The sequence below is a fragment of the Carcharhinus amblyrhynchos genome, chromosome 1 (assembly GCF_965287045.1).
Source record: "Carcharhinus amblyrhynchos chromosome 1, sCarAmb.v2.hapA, whole genome shotgun sequence".
Lineage (NCBI taxonomy): Eukaryota > Metazoa > Chordata > Chondrichthyes > Carcharhiniformes > Carcharhinidae > Carcharhinus > Carcharhinus amblyrhynchos.
Window position 1 is genome coordinate 138,736,468 of NC_137324.1, and position 19,930 is coordinate 138,756,397.

The 19,930-nt window shown below is 41.5% G+C and overlaps 1 protein-coding gene across 1 annotated transcript in view; it reads left to right on the plus strand.

Moving 5' to 3' along the window:
* The window catches only part of frem3 (Fras1 related extracellular matrix 3), a 170,715-nt gene that overhangs the window by 111,345 nt on the left and 39,440 nt on the right, over positions 1 to 19,930 (plus strand). Inside the window, exons 7-11 of the mRNA XM_080199655.1 lie at positions 9,574 to 9,723; positions 12,878 to 13,087; positions 13,205 to 13,402; positions 18,463 to 18,627; positions 18,715 to 18,897. Of these exons, the coding sequence (XP_080055781.1) occupies positions 9,574 to 9,723; positions 12,878 to 13,087; positions 13,205 to 13,402; positions 18,463 to 18,627; positions 18,715 to 18,897 (906 nt within the window). The remainder of the gene's footprint in view (positions 1 to 9,573; positions 9,724 to 12,877; positions 13,088 to 13,204; positions 13,403 to 18,462; positions 18,628 to 18,714; positions 18,898 to 19,930) is intronic.

Sequence of the window (19,930 nt, forward strand, 5' to 3'; positions counted from 1 at the left end):
TTACATTTTATGCCCACACTCACGCACTAACACCTAGCATTATTAAGTGCTTGTCAGTGGAAGAAACCCTGATTGACTTTCTTTGTACATGACCTAGAGTCAATGAGGATAATTGTAGTTGTATGTCATTGAGTCTAGTCAATTCAGCATGGAGTATGGATTGTACCTTTGACCTCACTGGTCGATATGGATGAACTACTCATTAGGTAAATTCATTTGTGGATGGAGGAATCACATCACTTGTCCATTTTAATTACCCTAATACAATGTGTAATTATAAATGGACTACATTGTGGGTATATAGATTGAAGGTGCATCACTGCATTTTGATGCAGTATATATGGTTGGCACAGTATCAGTTGAACTGCAAAGATGTTGGTAATGCTGCAATTCAGTGTATTCAGCTAAAACCTTATTCAGTTGGCAGTTTAGGAATTAAATTGATGAATGTTTTTATTTCTTTTGCTTTGTTTTTATTTTCTTCAGTTTAAAAGTGTTGGGGTCATGCTTATTGTGCATGCTTTTGTGAGTGGTTAGATTGACTTCTTAAAAGTTCTTATTAAAACTCTTTATTAGCTTTGTAGCTGAAGCAATGTTTTTGCTACTGTAGGAAGTTTTCTTTCTTATGTTAATGGGTGAGGCATTTCATGGAAATGTCATGGTACCTTTTGTGATGCCCATAACAGTGAATCCTTTGTCAACTACAGGAAGGGTGTTGCCACTTTGTAACATCTCATTCTGCTGCATTTCAGAAATGTGGTGATTTTACAGTTCACAGGACCCCTGCAGGAGAGTGCATTGGCCTGTCTTGCAGGGAGGTTGCTACTGGAGAAGAAAGTCATGGAGTTTACACAGGGCTGTTCTTGGCACCAGGACAGTCAAAGCACTTTTACAGACAACTAAATGTTTTTGAAGTAAAGTCACTGTTAATGTGAAGAAAAAGCCTTCTGATTCACTACGAATTGAACCATAGCTGGGAGAGCATGCATTGGGCAGCCATCAATATTACTGCTGCACATTGGTCCATATTTTGCTTTGCATCCAAACTTGAAGGAGAACAGCAAGTGGGTCATCTCTCAAAATGTAGCAGAATGAATCAAATGTAGACTTGTGTGGTGGGAGGATCTATGGTCCATTGTGCTTAGTGATGCAGAATGAAATATTCATGTCGATGGAATATCTCATAGAATAATAGAATCTATGGCCTGGAGACAGGCCCTTCGGCCCAAACTGGTCCATGCCAACCAAAATGCCCATCTAAGCTAACCCCATTTGCCTGCATTTGGCCCATATCCCTCTAAACCTTTCTAATCCATGTATCTGTTGAAATGTCTTTTAAATGTTGTCAATGTCCCTGCCTCAACCACTTCCTCTAGCAACTCAGCCCACATACGTACTAACCTCTGTGTAAAAAAAGTTGCTTCTCAGGTTCCCATTAATTCATTTCTTTCTTAAACCTGTATCTTCTTGTTTTTGATTCCTCAACCTTGGGAAAAAGACTGAGTGCATTCACTCTGTCCATTCCTCTCATGATCTTATACATCTCTATAAGATCACCTCTCAGTCTCCTACACGCCAGAGAAAAAAGTCCTAGCCTGTCCAATCTTTCCCTATAATTCAGTCCCTTGAATCCTGGCATCATCTTTGGAAATCTCTTTTGCACTCTCTCCAGTTTAATAACATCTTTCCTATAACAAGGTGACCAAAACTGAACACTACAACATACTGTACAACTGCAACATAACTTTCAAACTTCTATACACAATGCCCTGATGAATACCAGCATGCCGAAAGCCCTATTCTTTAATGTCCTATCTATCTGTGACTCACCTTTAGAGAACTGTGCCACTGAACTCCAAGATCCCTCTGTTCCACAATACTCCCTAAGAACCTACCATTCACTGTGAAAGTCCTACCTTGATTTGACTTTCCAAAATGCAACACTCACACTTATCTGTATTGAACTCCATTTGCCGTTTCTTGGCTCACTTCCCCAGTTGATCAAGATCCTACTGCAATTTTTGATAATATTCCTCACTGTCTACAATACCACCTATTTTGGTGATATCTGCAAACTTACTGATCATGCCTTGTACATTCTCATCCAAATCATTGATATAGATAACAAACAGCAGTGGGTCCAACATTGACCCCTGAGGCACTCCACTAGTCACAGGCCTCCAGTCTGACTAGCATCCTTCCACCATTGGCCTCTGCTTCCTACCATCTAGTCAATTCCAATTTCCCAGCTCGCCCTGGATTCCATGTGATCTTACCGTCTAGAGCAGCCTACCATGTGGAACTTTATCAAAGGCCGTACTGAAGTCCATATAGACTATGGCTACCGTCCTGCCCTCATCAACCTTCCTGGTCACTTCATTAAAGAACTCTAACAAATTTGTAAGACATGATCTCCCATGCACAAAGCCATGCCAACTCCTCCTAATCAAACCCTGTCTTTCCAAATGCCTGTATATCTTATCTCTCAGAATCCTCTCTTGGAACTTACCCACCACAGATCTTAGGCTTACCAGTCTATAATTCCCAGGTTTTTCTTAGCAATCCTTCTTAAATAAGGGCATAACATTTGCTACTCTCCAGTTGTCTGGTACTTCACTCATGGCTAACAATGATGCAAGCACCTCAGTCATGGCTCCTGCAATTTCTTTTCCAGCCTCAAGCAGTGTTCTTGGATATACCTGGTCAGGACCAGGAGATTTATCCAACTTCATACATTTTAATATGTCTATCACCTCCCCTACTATAATGCGAACTGTCCCCATATATCGCCACTAACTTTCCCAGGTTCCCAAGTCTTCATGTCTTTCTCCACAATAAACACAGAAATATTCATTGAGAATCTTGACCATTTCCTCCAATTTCTCAAAAAAATCAAAGAGCAATGGGAAAAGGCAGACCTGTTTTGTTGTGCATTTGGAGAATGACACTCAAGAACACTCAATAAACAAACATAACTTTATTGTGGTGTGTTCTCTCTCATAGCTGCTGCTTTTCTGCATCCTGCTCTACATCACATTGCATCACTTCCTGACATACATGACTACATGGTGAGTCTTAACTTCCCCCTTAATTTGAACATTCCCAAAACAAGTTCAATGGGTCAATAGTCAATGGGTGAGTCACTACAACAAATTTAGGTGGTCTGGAGGTCATCACTCAGAATGGTTGGCAGCAAACCTCTCGTATTTCCATCTTCACACTGACAAGAACCTTATTCTTTGATTTCCTTCAAGGGTTGCTTCATGGTTTGAATGAAGCATTCTACTAACCCATTAATAGCAAGGTGATGTGGAGCGGTTGTAATGTGTTGAATGTTGTTTTCTTAAAGGAAGTTCTCAAATTGCTGCAAAACAAATTGAGGTCTGTTGTCGCTCACCAGCTGTTCTAGAAATCCAGAGTGACAAAGTACTACTCGCAGCTTCTCAATGGTCTTCTGAGATGAGGGTGATGTCATCAAAGTGACCTCTGACCATTTGGTGTAAGCGTCAACAATTACTAAAAACTTGTGTCTTTTGAAAGATCCTGCACAATCCACATGTACACATGGCCAAGCCGCTTCAGACCACTCCCATGGGGGTACCGAGGGTAGTAGATTTCTTATCTTTGCACTGGAAGAACATGTTCTAGCTTTTTATTCAATCTCAGCTTATGGTTTGAGAGGCAAAAGCAGTGACTCTTCCTTAATGCAATGGCATGATATGGTAGACCACAGCTCCTGAACCATAAAGAGATGCATCACAAGCTAACTGTAAGGGTAAAGTAGGATCAAAATGTGTGAGAGCTTCAGATTTAAGTACCTCTTTGGTCTGTGTGAAGGTGTTTTTGTATTGATTCAACCACTTCCATGTCTTTGTCTGGCACAAGTTTGGAACAAATCTTTGATAATTCAACAATCTCAGGAAGGATCATTACTGGCTTATATTCTGGAGGTGCAGGCACTCCTGTGATGGCTTAATCTTAGAAGGAGATTGGTGAAGACCGCTGACATCAATCACATGTCCCAGATACTCAGCAGAGATTGGATGAACTCACACTTGTCTCTACAGACTTTCAGACCATAGTCTTCCGATCTCTGAAGAGCAGTCCCAAGTTTCAAGGGTGTTCCTCTTTATCCATCCCAGTGTCTGGGATGTTGTCCGGATAGCACTGGACTCTGCTCAGAATCTGATCCATAGCCCTTTGAAGCAACGCAGGAGCGGAAGTGACATCAGACGGCAATTTTTGGTACTGGAAAAGACTCTTACAATTGAATCATAAAATCCCTACAGTGCAAAAGAGGCCATTTGGGCCATTGAGTCTGTAGTGACACTCTAACAGAATATTTAACCTAGGCCCTTTCACCCATTCTATCCCTGTGACACTTTTACCATGGCTAATCCATTTAACCTACGCATCTTAGGATGCAAAGGGGCAATTTAGCATGCCCATTCCACCTAACCTGTCCACCTTTGGATTTTGGGAGGAAACGCTCACAGAGACAGGGAGAACGTCCAAACTCCACACTCAAGGGACCCAGGTTTGACTCCAGTCTTGGGTCACCCAGTCACCCAAGACTGGAGTTGAACCTGTGTCCCTTATGCTGTGAAACAGCAGTGCTGTCCACTGTGCCGTCGTGCTGCCCTTATGTGTCACAACTGTCAGAAGTTCCTGTAACTTGTCCACGTTCTTCTGCAAGTAGGCTTGACTCAGGTCAATTTTGCTGAAATTTTGGCTTTTTGCCAATCCTAAAAACAGGTCCACAAAGTGAGGCAATGGATAATGTTAAGCACACAATACTTGATTTATGGTCATCTTAAAGTCCCCACAGATCCTCCTGAAGCCACCTTTCTTGATGACCGGAACAATAGGCATAGCCCATTTGCTGACAGGTTCCAGAACTCCAGACTTCACAAGCCACTTCAGTTAGCCTCCACCTTCAGCCTAATAGTAAATGGCACAGTCCATGCCTTCTAATATTTTACTTGGCTTCCCTCTTTTATTTTTATTTTGACTGTAATGTTCTTCATGCTCTCTAATTCTCCATTGAAAACAACAATGTGCTTTTTAAAAATTTTCATCAGGCCTGATTCTCCATTGGCTGTCATGTGGACTTCAGCACCATTCAGTTGAATCTTCCCCAGCCATGCACAACCCAATTTATTAAAGTTTATTTATTAATGTCACAATTAGGCTTACATTAATATTGCAATGAAGTTATTGTGAAAATCTCCGAGTCCCCACACACCAGTGCCTGTTTGGGTACACTGAGAGAGAATTCAGCATGGCCAATGCACCTAATCAACGCATCTTTTAGACTGTGGGAGGAAACCCACACAGACACGGGGAGAATGTGCAGACTCCGCACAGACGGTGACCCAAGTTGGAAACTGAAGCCAGGTCCCTTGTGCTGTGAGGCAGCAGTGCCACCGTGCGATCCCATCAATGCTGGGTAGTTTCCCTTCATGTTGTGTAGAGGCAGATCTGTTGTCTGTCCATTGAGATGCACAGTTACTTCAGTGTGGCCCTTTAGGGGATTCATTTTCCCAGTGTATACTTTGGCACAATTCTTGATGGCTTTATTATTTATTTGTCAGAAGTAGGCTTATATTCACACTGTAATGAAGTTACTGTGAAAATCCCCTAATCACCACACTCCGGCGTCTTCAGATACACTGAAGGAGAATTTAACATGGCCAATGCATCTAGCCTGCATATCTTTCGACTGTGGGAGAAAACTGGAGAACCCGGAGGAAACCCACATAGACACAGGGAAATTGTGCAAATTCCACACAGACAGTGACCTAGCCAGGAATCAAACCCATGTCCCTGGCGCTGTGAGGCATTAGTGCTAACCACTGTGCCACCATGCCGGGAATATGTTGGAATTTCTCATTAATCTCTGACAAAAGCAAGACTGCTGCCCCAGTGTCAACTTCCATCCTTACTTCTGTGTGTAGTACCGATGCTAGCTAACACATGTAGTGATAGCTCCTCCTCTGACTTCTGAGTGTTACTTCACTCTTCTTGACTCTGTTGTACAGCATGGGCATTTTTCCTTTTGTTTAAATGTTGTCTTTCTTTGTTCTTGCTTTAATTTGTATTTATAGTTGGCTTTTTATTCCTGCAAGCACACTCTGTCCTTCTGGTCCACAGCATTGACATTCCATGTCCTTTCACCAGCATTCAGCAGCAGAATGCCGTGACTTTGCTCGCTGGTTACATGTATGGGCCCTGACAGCTTTGGGTGTTGATTCAGTGGACCCCAAGTGGATGAATGAAACTGCTGGGCTTTCTTTGCAGTCAGAAACAGTGATTTGAATGGCTTTCTGCAGAGTGTGATTACTCTCAGTTAACATAAGTTATGGTGTTGATTCACTGCACAGACCACAAACAGGACTATCACTAATGGTGTCGTTAAGCTGGTCTCCAAATTCACAAAATTCTGCAAGTTTCTTAAGCACTGCAACGAATTGTGTGGATTGAATCCCCTTCCTCCGGATTTCTTTTATGGATTCTAAGGTGGTCTACAATTACCAGAGGTTTAAATGAAAAATGTGGTTGCGAAATTTCCACAATTTGCTTGTCTGTTTTAGTAAAGAGTTTCCTCCTGGCTTATCAGGTTGCACAAGCCTCCAGAGGAGGTTAAAGGTTTCTCCTCCCATCACATTCAGGAAAATGGGCACCATAATATTTCCATCCAGTTTGTTTGCCAGTTCAAATATAATCAAGATGCTCAGAAGAAGAACTCCACTGTTCCATCTTCTCATCAAAAGCTCCAATGATGCCCAAACTCCTCATGCAGGTTTCCTGTATGTGTATTTTGCAACCACGTTACTAGCAGCTACCTCAGTTTTCTTATTTACACAAGGCATTAATTTGAGCTTCACTCTGTCATTTACTATAGTCAGCTTTAGGATTTGTTTTTCAGGGTGTCTTATACCAGTGTCCACACAAGCCAATTGATTTTCTCCATAATAAGCAATTTGGCACCACATGTGAAAAGTTTCCCTTTTTTTGCTTAAACCTCTTTTTTTGAGTGGTTTAGTAAATGCACCTTAGTTATCCTCATCATCAGTTTTTTGTGTATTTGGAGAATGACACTTAAAAACACTCGATAAACAAACATAACTTTATTGTGTTGAGCTCATCCTCAAATCTGCTGCTTCTCTGTTTATCATAGAATCCCTACAGTGCAGAAGGAGGATCAAAGTGAAACCCTCTGCTACTCATAACATAGAATCCAACCCTCTCTTTTTCTCTTCTTCCGACTGGGAATTAGTAACAGACATGCACTGAGGATTGGCACTTCCAGGGCCATATTCTACATCTCAGAACTTCAGCAAAGAAGCAATTTTTTTCTAAATTAGACATTATTTGTGGAAAATTGCATCTTAATAAATTTTCAGAATGGATGTGTAAATAACAAATGAATTTATATATATATATGTTTGTGAGTGGTGCATTGGGAGGAGAAATAATAGGTTGCATATCTGTCAGTGAAATCAAATCTGCACTGACCACAGTCCCACCCAGGCCCTATCCCCATAACCGCACACATTTACACTGCTAATCCCCTGACACTTGGGTCAATTTAGCATAGCCAGTCCACCTAACTTGCACATTTTTGGAGTGTGGGAGGAAACTGGAGCACCCGGAGGAAACCCATGCAGACAAGGGGAGAACATGCAAACTCCACATAGACAATTAGCCAAGCTGGGAATTGAACCCTGGTCCCTACTGCTTTGAGGCAGCAGTGCTAACCATTGTGCCATTGCGCAGCCCCAGGTGTTCCCACTCTGCATCACATTACATCACTTCCTTGCACACATGGCTACAGTAGAACTCTACTGTGAACCAGAAGTGACAAATATGTAACAGGTGTCAACTGTAAATCAATGCCTATCTCAAGCCGATTGTCTCAAGTCTATATCTGCATCAATTATGGGTAAAATTTAATGCTCTTTCCTGAGGTGACTTCAGATGTGGGCATTTATTTAATCAGACTAGAGTGTGCGGAGTACCGGAACTGGATAAATCCAGAACAGCAAGGCTCAGGAATGGCCTTTCTGCCCCATTATTGACTGAGGCCCCTAAACAGGCAATTAATGTCCTGCTAAGGTGTTCACACTACTGCTGGTGTTCAGCTAGTGGTTGGTGGTGCAATTGCTAAGCATGGAACCCGAGAAGCAAACCGCTTTGTCTGTTTGCGAACTCCTGGGGGATGCCTCACTGTTAGGCACTCAGTACTTGCTCAAGTAAATTAGCATTGGGAAGGGGGCAGAGCATCTTCTACCCTTCAATCCCTATCAGCCTTTACTCACCTGTGACCTGGATCCTTCACAGATCCTGGGCCTTTGGGGAGTGCGTTGGCATTGCTGGCAGATTGCTGCACTCTCGCTGGTGCTGCCTGCAATGAACAGTTGCTACCTCTGATCGGTCAGCAGCTCTTGGATTTCCACACTGGGATCTTTGATTCCAGGGAAGGTTTGTGTTTGGCCTTAATGTGATTGATTTTCCCCAAAGGAGGCAACACTGGCTCTCCAGCCAGTGGGCAAGAAACCCATTGGCTGAGTTAAATTCTATCTGATCTGTCTTCAAAAAAAATAACAATTACACAGTAAAGTATTGAGGAATTTGAGGGCAATTAGAATCTCTTTTGCATCACAGCTATAGGTTCTTCATCTGGAGTTCCAATTTAATCTGAAATCCTTAATTAAACTGGTGTTTGGTACACTAGTGGTTGTGGTGCAAATGTGGTAGGAAGAGTTTCAGCTGTTTATTTGAGGATGTCCAGTTTCTTGTCTGTTGTATTTGATGGTAATCATATCAGTGGCAGCAGGTACCTTCTTTGACCAGGAATATTATTTAAATTGTGGGAAAAATGGGCCATTAATATTTTAAATAAATACATAAAATACATCTTTGTGTCTAATACTATGCTGTGTATTAATGCATGCTGGTTAAGAACAAAAATGATCATTGTGAAGGTGGCTGACTGCTGATAGTTTCATTTGTGAAGTTATTAATTACTGTGTAGCCTTGGTCTGGAATGAATGATGAGGAGTGCCAGTGGCAAGTCATGTTAATTAGTTTGCTTACAGATAAGGAGATCGTTCTGAACAAGGAAACTGACTTGTTTGATGTTTCATCCTAAAGTTGATCGCAGGTTCAAAAGAGGGACAATCCAGGTTTTTTCCTCTTTTCTCTCAGGCAAATTGATTGTTCCTATCAACTTCTTACCAATCAGTCAGGCCTGTTTGTTATAATGAATAAGTTTGAGTGGCAGCCCTATTCAATGAAGCTAATTATAACATCAGATAGGACACTGCTGATGGCAACATGATACTCTTCTTTCATCAGCATTCAGCAGCCACATGGATGTGTGATTAGAAGCTTCCTAAATCATCACCTTTTGCAACACTACCTGGGCTTATTACAAGATCAAAGATGACATTGCTGCTCAGTAAAAATACAGTTGTGGATTGAAGTTATTTGAAAGAGCCTCAGTAGCTTCATTTTAACATTGTGCTAGATTTTCACCATCTCTTGTTTCTGTTCAATCCCTGTGCACAGAACCTGCATTCTACTTTGGAGACACAGAATATCAGGTCGATGAAAGTGCTGGCTATGTGGACGTACGTGTCTGGAGGACAGGAACTGACCTGTCAAAGACTGCTACAGTCACTGTGCGTTCCCGCAAAACTGAACCAATGTCAGCAGAAGGTATGTGAGTCTCCAAGGCTATAGGTGATGTTTTCCATCTTGCATCATTAAAGATTTAATTTCAGCTTAATGTTAGAATTGTATTATTTGTGGATTGAATTTGTTTTTTTATAATCTCCACCTGCAGCCTCCTCAGCAATCTTCTGCTATTTCACTCTCCACATGTGAAAACCTAGACAGTGCATGACAACAGGCCATTTAACCCCAAGGGGTCATCACAATCAAGCCTGATCTCATCTTTACTCAAATCTACTTTTGATCTTTTTAGCGATGGTCACTGGGTAATAATTGTGCACCAAAGGTTGATTTTTATTTTTGCTTCCTGTAGCCCAGGGGCACTGAGCTCATGCGTACTCAGTACAGATGAATTTCACTGACAGATATGCAACCTTATCTCACCAGTCAATCTTTCTGTTATTATTCCAACCAGTGAAACGTCACTGAGATCAGAGATCATTGATCAAAGTGAAACCCTCTGCTACTCATAACATAGAATCCAACCCTCTCTTTTTCTCTTCTTCCGACTGGGAATTAGTAACAGACATGCACTGAGGATTGGCACTTCCAGGGCCATATTCTACACCTCAGAACTTCAGCAAAGAAGCAATTTTTTTCTAAATTAGACATTATTTGTGGAAAATTGCATCTTAATAAATTTTCAGAATGGATGTGTAAATAACAAATGAATTTATATATATATATGTTTGTGAGTGGTGCATTGGGAGGAGAAATAATAGGACCAAAACAATAAATTCTGGAAAATCTCAGCAGGTCTGATAGTGGAGAATGGAAAGAGCCAACATTTGGAGAGAGCCAACATTTCAGGTCTGGATGAACCTTTCGTCAAACAACCATATACTCCTGGGAAAATACATAATTAAATGGATAATGGAACGAAGAGATCCAGGGTACAAATTATTAATAGGGGCACATCAGGTTAACAGGCAATAAAAATGCAATCAAAGCACAGGGACTAAATCCCAGAGGAACAGAACTTAAAAGGAGAGAAGTTACATTAAAGTTGCATATATCTTTGTACAAACCACACTTGGAGGATTTTGCACAGTTGGGTCTCCTTGTTACGAAGAATGGAGGGGCAGTTGAGAAGGTGCAAAATTGATTTATCTAAATGGTACAGGAGAGCCTGAGCTGGGGAGCACTTCTGTCCAAAAAGAAGAAGCAAAGGAGTGTCCTGGTAGAGCTGCTTAAAATCATGCAGGATTTTGATAGATAATAGGCGGACATTTGGAATCTTGAGCCTAGATCCTTGTGTGTGTGGGAATAGCAGTGCGGTTCAGATCATTCAACTTATGGCTTCCGGCTGCCAGACGTGTAATTCCCAAACTACTGGGTGGTAATTAAAAAAGTACTTAGTCACTTCTGTGAAACACATCTTGCTGCCGGTGACCAATCCTGCTGACTAACTCAGTTGTAAGGAGGTTTCCCTCTAGTTCCATGTATTGAGCCTAACTCAGCTAATACAAAGACTTATGAAAGGCAGTATGAAGTTAAAGACATTCTTTATTTGACCAGCACGCATTGGGGAGAGACAGTTGGAGACTCCAATTTCTCTCTGCATTCTAGTACATGTGTAGAACAGATATATCTTTTCGTTTCTCCCACTCAACCTGTTATGCAAACTGGATGATCCAATTACATTAGTACACATTATTAACCTGGCCAATAGCATCCTACCTTCTAGCAGAATTGGGAATTCATTGGTCAACCAGACAAGTTTCTACCCCCCCATTGCCTAGCAATCTTACCTACACAAATCCAGTGGGTTCAAGGGTTGCTCTTGCCGCCTGCAAACCATGGGAACAGAGAGGAGGTCATTTCATTCTACCTTCTAGCTACCCCTTATCAGTAAAAGCTGAATATGTCTTTTCACTGCAGCCACAAGCTAAATGCCTAAATGGGAGTCGTGAAATTTGCAAGTCAGATGCCATGAGACAACAGAGACGCAACACTATTCACCTGCTGGAGTGTAGAGGAAACTCAGTGTGGAGGAGGAGGAGGGTGGGGGAGTTGGGGAAATCTCTGCCTGACAGTATGGTGGAGAATGTAGGCCTGCTAAGTGGATGCTAATGTATGTCAATGGGCCCCAACCTTTTATGGTAGGAACCCCATTGCATCAATGGCGGGGTTGAAGACAATTTCAATGGAAAATCCCACCAATGCAAAAGGCATTTTGGGATGTCCATTGGATTCTCCAAATCCTCTGGCATTCCTGCCCACTGAAAATGTGAGTGGAAAATCCCCCCAAAATCTAGGCAGCTGCTGGTAATGCTGGAGTGATGGTAATGGGGGGACAAACAATAAGGAGGAGCGAGCAGTAGAGGGGAATGAATAATGGGAGAACAAACAGTAATGCTGGATGATGGCCATGGGGGAGTGACAATAACGCTGGAGTGAAGGTAATGGGGAGCAGTAGTTAGGGGGAATGATGGCAACAGAGGGAGTAATTGTAATGGGAAAATGTGGAAATCAGGGTTATGTAAGAGGCCATAATTTAAAAAGCTGAGATGATTCCGAAGTTTGTAGGACTGGTGGAGATTATAAAATTTGGGAGGTACGAGACCATGCTCTAATTATACGTTCCAAAAGTTTGTCCTGTATATCTTTTCTTAACCGTGCTAATATGGAAATATATAAGAACAAAAGAAATCTTAAATTAATAAAATGCTTTAGAACATTTTTTAGAAATTCTCAAACCTCTTCACATAATTTGAATTTCAATCACTGTATTTTCAGTGCAAATCCAGCAACCATACTTGCACACAGCAGTTTCCCACAAATGGCAATTGATCAAAATATTTCTTGCTGAACAAGGAGTTGTTAATGTCAAGCTAAACAGGCAGACACTCCTGCAGTCCCATCCAAAAGGCTATCTCCAGGATTCTGCAGCACCTTCTCGGTATAGTGTGAGCCTAGTTTTGTGCTCAAGTCCTGAAGCCTGCTGATGTAGAGAGGTGACAATGACCCACTGAGCTTCTTGAAGCTTGCAGATATAGAGGGGTGAGAATGACCCACTGAGCTAAACATTTGTACTGGAAGGCACCAAACTTAAAGGAGGTTTTGTAAAGTCTTACCTGTTTCATCATGTAAAAAACAGAAGCACAATAATATAAGTCATCTGATTTTGTTTTACAAGCTGGAGTTGATTATGTTGGAATTAGCCGGAACTTGGACTTTGCTCCTGGTGTCACGATGCAGACATTCCGTGTCACTGTTCTGGATGACCTGGGCCAGCCTGTCCTCGAGGGGCCTGAGAATTTTGAGCTTGTGCTCCGTATGCCAATGAATGCAGTGCTCGGGGAACCTAGCAAGACGACAGTGACCATTAATGATTCCACATCTGATTGTAAGTTTGGAGGCATGGAGTCAGAAACCAACTGTCTTACCCATCTTCTCAACCACACCATCTGATACTTCGCATTTTAACCAAAGTGCCTTTGTTTTTCTTCCTGTGTGTCTTCAGTGCCGAAGATGCAGTTCAAAGAATTTCATTATGTGGGGAAGGAAAAAGCTGGCAAGATTACAGCTGTTGTTTACCGCAGTGGGGATATTAGTTATAAATCCACAGTGCGTTGTTACACTCGCCAAGGCACTGCTCAGGTTATGAGTGACTATGAGGAAAGGCCAAATACAGATGATTCCATCATTACTTTCCAACCTGGTAAGTAGGCGCTGTTAACAGACTAATTCCTTGAAAACTCCTTGACTTGCGAAGAATGTGTTCCCTGCATATCCTTGCATTGTGTGTTTTATGATGTATGCTGATATAGATATTTCACCATGCAGTCATTTACAAATTCCCCATTCGCCATCATTAAGACTGTGTGCTTTGCTGCACTGAATGGAAGAGAACACATAGTGAACAGGCAACGTTAGGATACTCTACAAGTGACAGGCTCCAGTGCAGCATTTTGTGAGTTGTGCATCATAATTATGAATGCTAAAAAGCCAAGGGAGAGGGAAGAGAGACTAAATGAGGAGAGAATATAAACAGGATAAAGAAAGAGGATATTCATGGTTTTGAAGTTTCATTAGAGGAAGATGTTTTCCCAATCTCTGTAATTACAGTGGGATATTTGTGACAACACCAGTAAAATGGTGTTACAGTCTTTTCTCTGGGGTCTTGGCCACTTCACCACTGAAGTTATAGCCGGAAACTGGAAGAAACAGTGTGGGGAGTTTCTGGCCCCACACTGTTAAGAATTATAACTGAAATTTGCCCAAGGTTGATGTGAAAATATTATCATAAGGAAGCTTTAGACATTCATCAGAATTTCTTTTCCCCTTTATTGTATTACAGTTACTTCAAATGAACATGAGAGCATAAGAAAGCGATATTTGGCCTTTTGAACCTGCTCCCGCACTCGTCAAGATCATGTCTAATCTGATTGTGACTTTAACTCCACTTTCCTACTAGTCCCCTGACTTAACATCCCTTGATTCACTTGTAGATCAAAGATCTGTCTAGCTCACCCTTGAATATATACAATCATCCAGCCTCCACCACTTTCTGGCCATTTGTATTCTTAATACATTACTGTTGTAAGGTGATTATTTTACAGACCTCACTTTGTTCCTTGATTTTCTCCTGTCATTATTAGGATGTATTTTGTGTCCTCTGCCACAAAGACAGGTACAAATACTTGTTCAATGACTCCGTTATTTCCTTGTTTCCCATTATTAACACATGGGTCTTGTCCTCGAAGAAGTCATTGCTCACTTTAGCTGCCCTCTTTTTTGGAGTCGGGAATGTGGTGGAGGCATTCCAGAGGGAATTAAACGTTTATCTGGGAAGCAAGAATGTGCAGGGTTGCGGGGGGAAGTGGGGGAATGACTCCAGGTGAATTGCTAATATGGAGAGCTGTGAAGACGCTGTGGGCCGAATGGCCTCATTTAAAGCTATGACAACTTCATATTTCATGCTGGCTTACTCTCATCCGAATCTTTTCCTCTTTTTTAGTCACCTTTTGCAGATTTCTGAAGTTTTCTCAATCTTCTGGCCTACTGCTAATCTTCTCATTATCGTATTTCATTTGGCTCCATCCTCAACTTCCTTTGTTAGCACATATAGTGCATTCTTCCTTTCAAACCTTTCTTTCTCACATCTTTGCAGAGAAACATTAGCCACTGCCTTTCTGCCATGTTACCACTTAAACTGTTTTTCTAGTCTATTGTAACTAACTGTGGTTTCACACTGTTATCACTTCATTTATTTAAGTTTACAACATTGGTTTCAGAGCCACATTTTTCACCCTCAAATTGAACATGAGATTCTATCATGTTATGACTCTTGCGTAGGGGATCTTTTATGATGTGATCACTAATTAATCCTGACTCATTACACATCTAAAATATAACATTGTGTGCTTTCCTTAGATCCTGCAGAAACTGTTCAGAACGCACAGTATGGAGTCATCCTCAAGGCTATCTTTGCTACTTTGATTTGTGCAATCTATATCAAGATTAAAATCACTCAAAATTACTGCAGTACCTTTATTAAAAACTATTATTTCTTGATTTTATAAAAATTCATTTGCACAATGTGGGTGTCACTGGCCAGGTCAATATTTATTTCCCATCCCTAGTTGCCATTGAGAAGGTGGTGATGAGCTGCCTTCTTGAACTGCTGCAGTCCCTGAGGTATAGGTACGTCCCCAGTACTGTTAGGGAGGGAAATCTGGGATTTTGGTCCAGCAGCTGCTTAGGAACAGTGAATGACTTGGAAGGGAACCTGCAGGTGGTGTTCCAAGGTATCTGCTGCTCTTATTCTTCTAGATGGTAATGCTCGTGGGTCTGGAAAGTGCTGCCTCAAGAATCTTAGTGAGTTTTTGCAGTGCATCTTGTAGATGCTACACAGAACTGCCACTGTTCATCAGTGGAGGGATCGAATGTTTGTGGAAGGGGTAGAGACCCAGCTGGTTGCTTTATCCTGGATGATGTTGAGCTTCTTCAGTGTTGATGGAGCTGCACTCATCCAGGCAAGTGTAGAATATTCTATTACAGTCTTGACTTGTGCTTTGTAGATAGTGGATGGGCTTTATAGAATCAGGAGGTGAATTAAGCCGGGCAGCATCCCTAGCCTTTGACTTGCTTTGGTAGCCACAGTATTTATATGGTTATGTGGTCAATGGTAACCCCCAGGATGTTAATAGTGGGGGATTCAGTGATGGTAATGCCATTGAATGATAAGGGGCAAAAGGGTCCTACAGTGGATTGATAGGGGGCTTATAAATTAATTCAACCAGTGACTTCTTTCCCTTGATATTTGTTAATCCACTCAAAGTGATTCTACATCTCCCTTTTGTATTGATCTTGTCCTTTATTAACAGAGCAAACCCACTTTGTTCCTCTTTCTTTCTATATTCCCAAAATGCCAAATACCCTTGAATATTCATTTCTCAGCCTTAATCATCTTGCAACCAAGTTTTTTTAAGGTGATCATATCATACACGTTGATTTCAATTTATACCATCAATTTATCCATCTTGTTATGAATTATCTAAATTAAACTCCATCTGTCATTCATCAGCCCAGTGGCCCAGTTGATCAAGATCCCATTGCAATCACAGATAACTTCCTTCACTATCCACTACTCCACTAATCTTGGTGTCATCTGCAAGCTTACTAACCATGTCTCCTATAATCTCATCCAAATCATTAATGTAAATGACAAATAACAGTGGACCCTAAGACACACCGCTGACCACTGGTCTCAGGCCTCCAGTTTGAAAAACAATCCTCTACAACCACCCCAATTTTGTATCCATTTAGATACCTTACCCTGGATCCCGTGAGATTTAACTTTATGCAACAATCTACCATGTGGTACCTTGTCAAAGGCCTTGCCAAAGTCCATGTAGATAACATCAATTGCACTGCCCTCATATATCCTCTTAGTTACCCCTTCAAAAAACTCAAACAAATTTGTGAGACACGATTTTCCACTCACAAAGCCACGCTGACCGTCCTAATCAGTGCTTGCATCTGTAAATGCCTTTCAATCCTGTCTCTCAAAATATCTTCCAACAACTAATCCACCACAGATGTGAGCCTCACTGGCCTGCAGTTCCCAAGCTTTTCCCTGCAGCCCTCTTTAAACAAGGGCACATTTGCTACCCTCCAATCTTTAAGCACCTCACCTGTGACTATCAATGATTCAAACATCTCTGCTGGTTATCCTGCAATTTCCTCACTAGCCTCCCAAAATATCCTGGGTACACTTCATCAGGTCATCAGATCTTATTTGATTCTAATGTTGGTATGGTCTGTCACTTACTTCTCAAACTCTGGTTATCATTCCCCATATTGCTACTCTGCACCCTAACCTTGTCCTTTCTCATTAACTTTTTATATCTCCCCTCAAATGAACCCTTTCCTCCCAGCCCCATGTATTTCATTTAAAATCCTCTGCATCGTTCTAGTGATCTGATTCTCCAGGAAACTGGTCTCATCAGGGTTGAAGTGAAGGCCTCCCCAAGGGCACAGCTTCCTTTTTCTCCAGTACTACAGCAGTTGCCCGCAAATCAAAATCCATTTCTCCCACGCCAGTCTTACAACTGCCTGAGATTATTTTGCCTGTGCTAATTTGTTCATGTCTCAAGTAGTAATCTCGAGATTAATTTGTGGTTCTGCTTTTTAATTTAGCCTCTGGCTGATCATACACCTACAGCAGAAACTCTTTCTTTGTCCTATTTATGTCATTGTTATCCATGTGGACCACAACATAAGAACATAAGAACATAAGAAATAGGAGCAGGAGTAGGCCATCTAGCCCTTCGAGCCTGCCCCGCCATTCAATAAGATCATGGCTGATCTGTCATGGCTCAGTTCCACATTCCCGCCCTCTCCCCATAACCCTTAATCCCCTCTCTTATCAAAAACCCATCAACCCGCGTCTTAAAAATATTTAGCGAGGCAGCCTCCACCACTTCAACGGGCAGAGAATTCCAGAGATTCACCACCCTTTGAGTGTAGAAGTTCCTCCTCAACTCTGTTCTAAACCGCCCCCCCTTTATCTTGAGGCTATGCTCCCTAACTTGATCCTTCTCCACCCACTCCCAAATTCTTGTCCCACCCTGAAAAGATGTCCTTAAACCTGTTATCAGGCAGGCATAAGTCTTTGTGCGTCATGCTGTTGTGTGGAGAGAATAGTCTCTACCCCCTAACTATGCGAGAGCAATTTGTCTTAGTGGAGAGGGTCCAGTTGGTCCTAATGCTTCATAACTGTCATCCAAACTCGACCCTCCAGTCCAGCCTTGAACTCACTCCGTGCACTCTGCCACTTCAGACATATGCTGTTGAATGTTTGATTCTATTTTTGGAATTGTATTGGTTTCAGTTACAGGTGTCAGCATGCATTATAGTCCTGATTGATGATGATGCTCATATGTAGTATTGCCAGTTTTGAATTTACTATTAGTTACCAGGCTGTGCTTCAACCAGTGTGACATTCAAACTGTTTTATGATGAAATACATTTACATTTGTCTTTAACTGCTTGCTGAGCTACTTAATTAACCCCTTGTACTGATTCATATTTCTTTTCACTAAAATTCAGGGAATCAGACGTTAGATCTGTGCTGCGTTTTTCCTTTGCAAGTACTCTTTACACAAATATTAATTTGGATGATACCTGCACTGCAAATTTTTGGCTGTGATTTGCAAAACATTGGCCAAACTTGTTAATAAGATTTTAAACAGACATTGTGCCTTTGCTACTTAGGGGAGATAGAAAAATCCTGCACCGTCCCTCTTGTGGATGATACCATTTATGAAGAAGAGGAAGAGTTCCGGCTGGTACTTGGGACACCCCAAAGTGAATCACCATTTGGGGCTTCTTTGGGAGAGCAGAATGAAACACTAATCACAATTACGGATGAAGGCGACAGTACGTTTCTGACTTGTGTATTCATTATCCTTCTTTGCTATTTTTGAAGGTAAATCAGTGACTGATACACAACTTTGTTTTCAACAGAACCAATTATAAAGTTTTCTGAGACAAAGTACAGCATTCAAGAGCCTCAAGAAGCTGGGGAATTAGCAATTGTAACAATTCCTGTGCTACGTCTGGGTGACGCATCAAAGGTCTCCATTGTACGAGTTCACACCAAAGATGGTTCAGCCACATCTGGTGAAGACTACAACCCAATATCTAAAGGTCAGATAATGAACAGAGAAACTGCTCTTTTTACAGTCTGAAGTGACATTCCAGTTACAACCTGGAGTGAATTTTGTTTTTAACATGCCAGCTTTACACTAATAAATTAACGAAAATATTCTCAATTGGGATGTAACATCCAGGGTGAGATTTTCAACTTTGAAGTGGGAGTGTACCAATTTCACGATCTGACCTCCGTCCTTGCAATGCCTGCCCTCCATATTTTCAACTGAGGAGGTCAGCATGGGCTGGAGTCAAGGACACTGCCTCTTTTGGCTGGCCTAGGGGCCTCTGGAGAAGAAGATGGTGAGACTGCAAACTAGAAAACTCACCTCCTTTTACTCCATTCTGTTCATGGCCAGTAAGCTCTTTAGTCCTCATTCACCAACCACATCCCAAGCCACTTCAGAGTCACCTTAATTTTCTCATTTCCTCTTTGTGCCCACTCATTTATTTTGCACTAGAGAATGAACGAGCCATGTAATAACACTTGCAAATCTTCAAAATATTATGAAATTTAAAAAAAAATCAAAAATCCCTTTGAAAAACATTGTCCCTCCTGTATTCACATAACACTGCCAATCAAACACATGCAGTGAAAGTCCTATTGAAGAAACTTTTAATCCGTGGCATACCTCTTGATATTGTTCCAAATAAACACACAAGCATTGAAATACTAGTTCAAAGAATGTTAAACATGTTAAAAATTAAACTTATCAAACACACAAAGTTAGTTGTACCATCCAAGTTGTATATCCAGTCCATCATGGCCTAAATGAATTAGTCAGTCTTGGAACTCAGCCATGTTTTCATACTGAGGCATTCTGGGAAAACAAATGCCTGGCTCTCTGTTCAGCCTATTTCAACGCTTTGCTGAGCTCCAAGAATTATGGACTCAGCCTGCGGGTGAGGCGGGGTAGGGGAGCACTATTAACACAGTTGCAAAGGGGACTGCCTGCTTTATTTGGTTGATCTTTCTTTAAAATGATTTTCATTTGTATATTTGGACAGGATTAAGAGGTGTTCAGAGGAC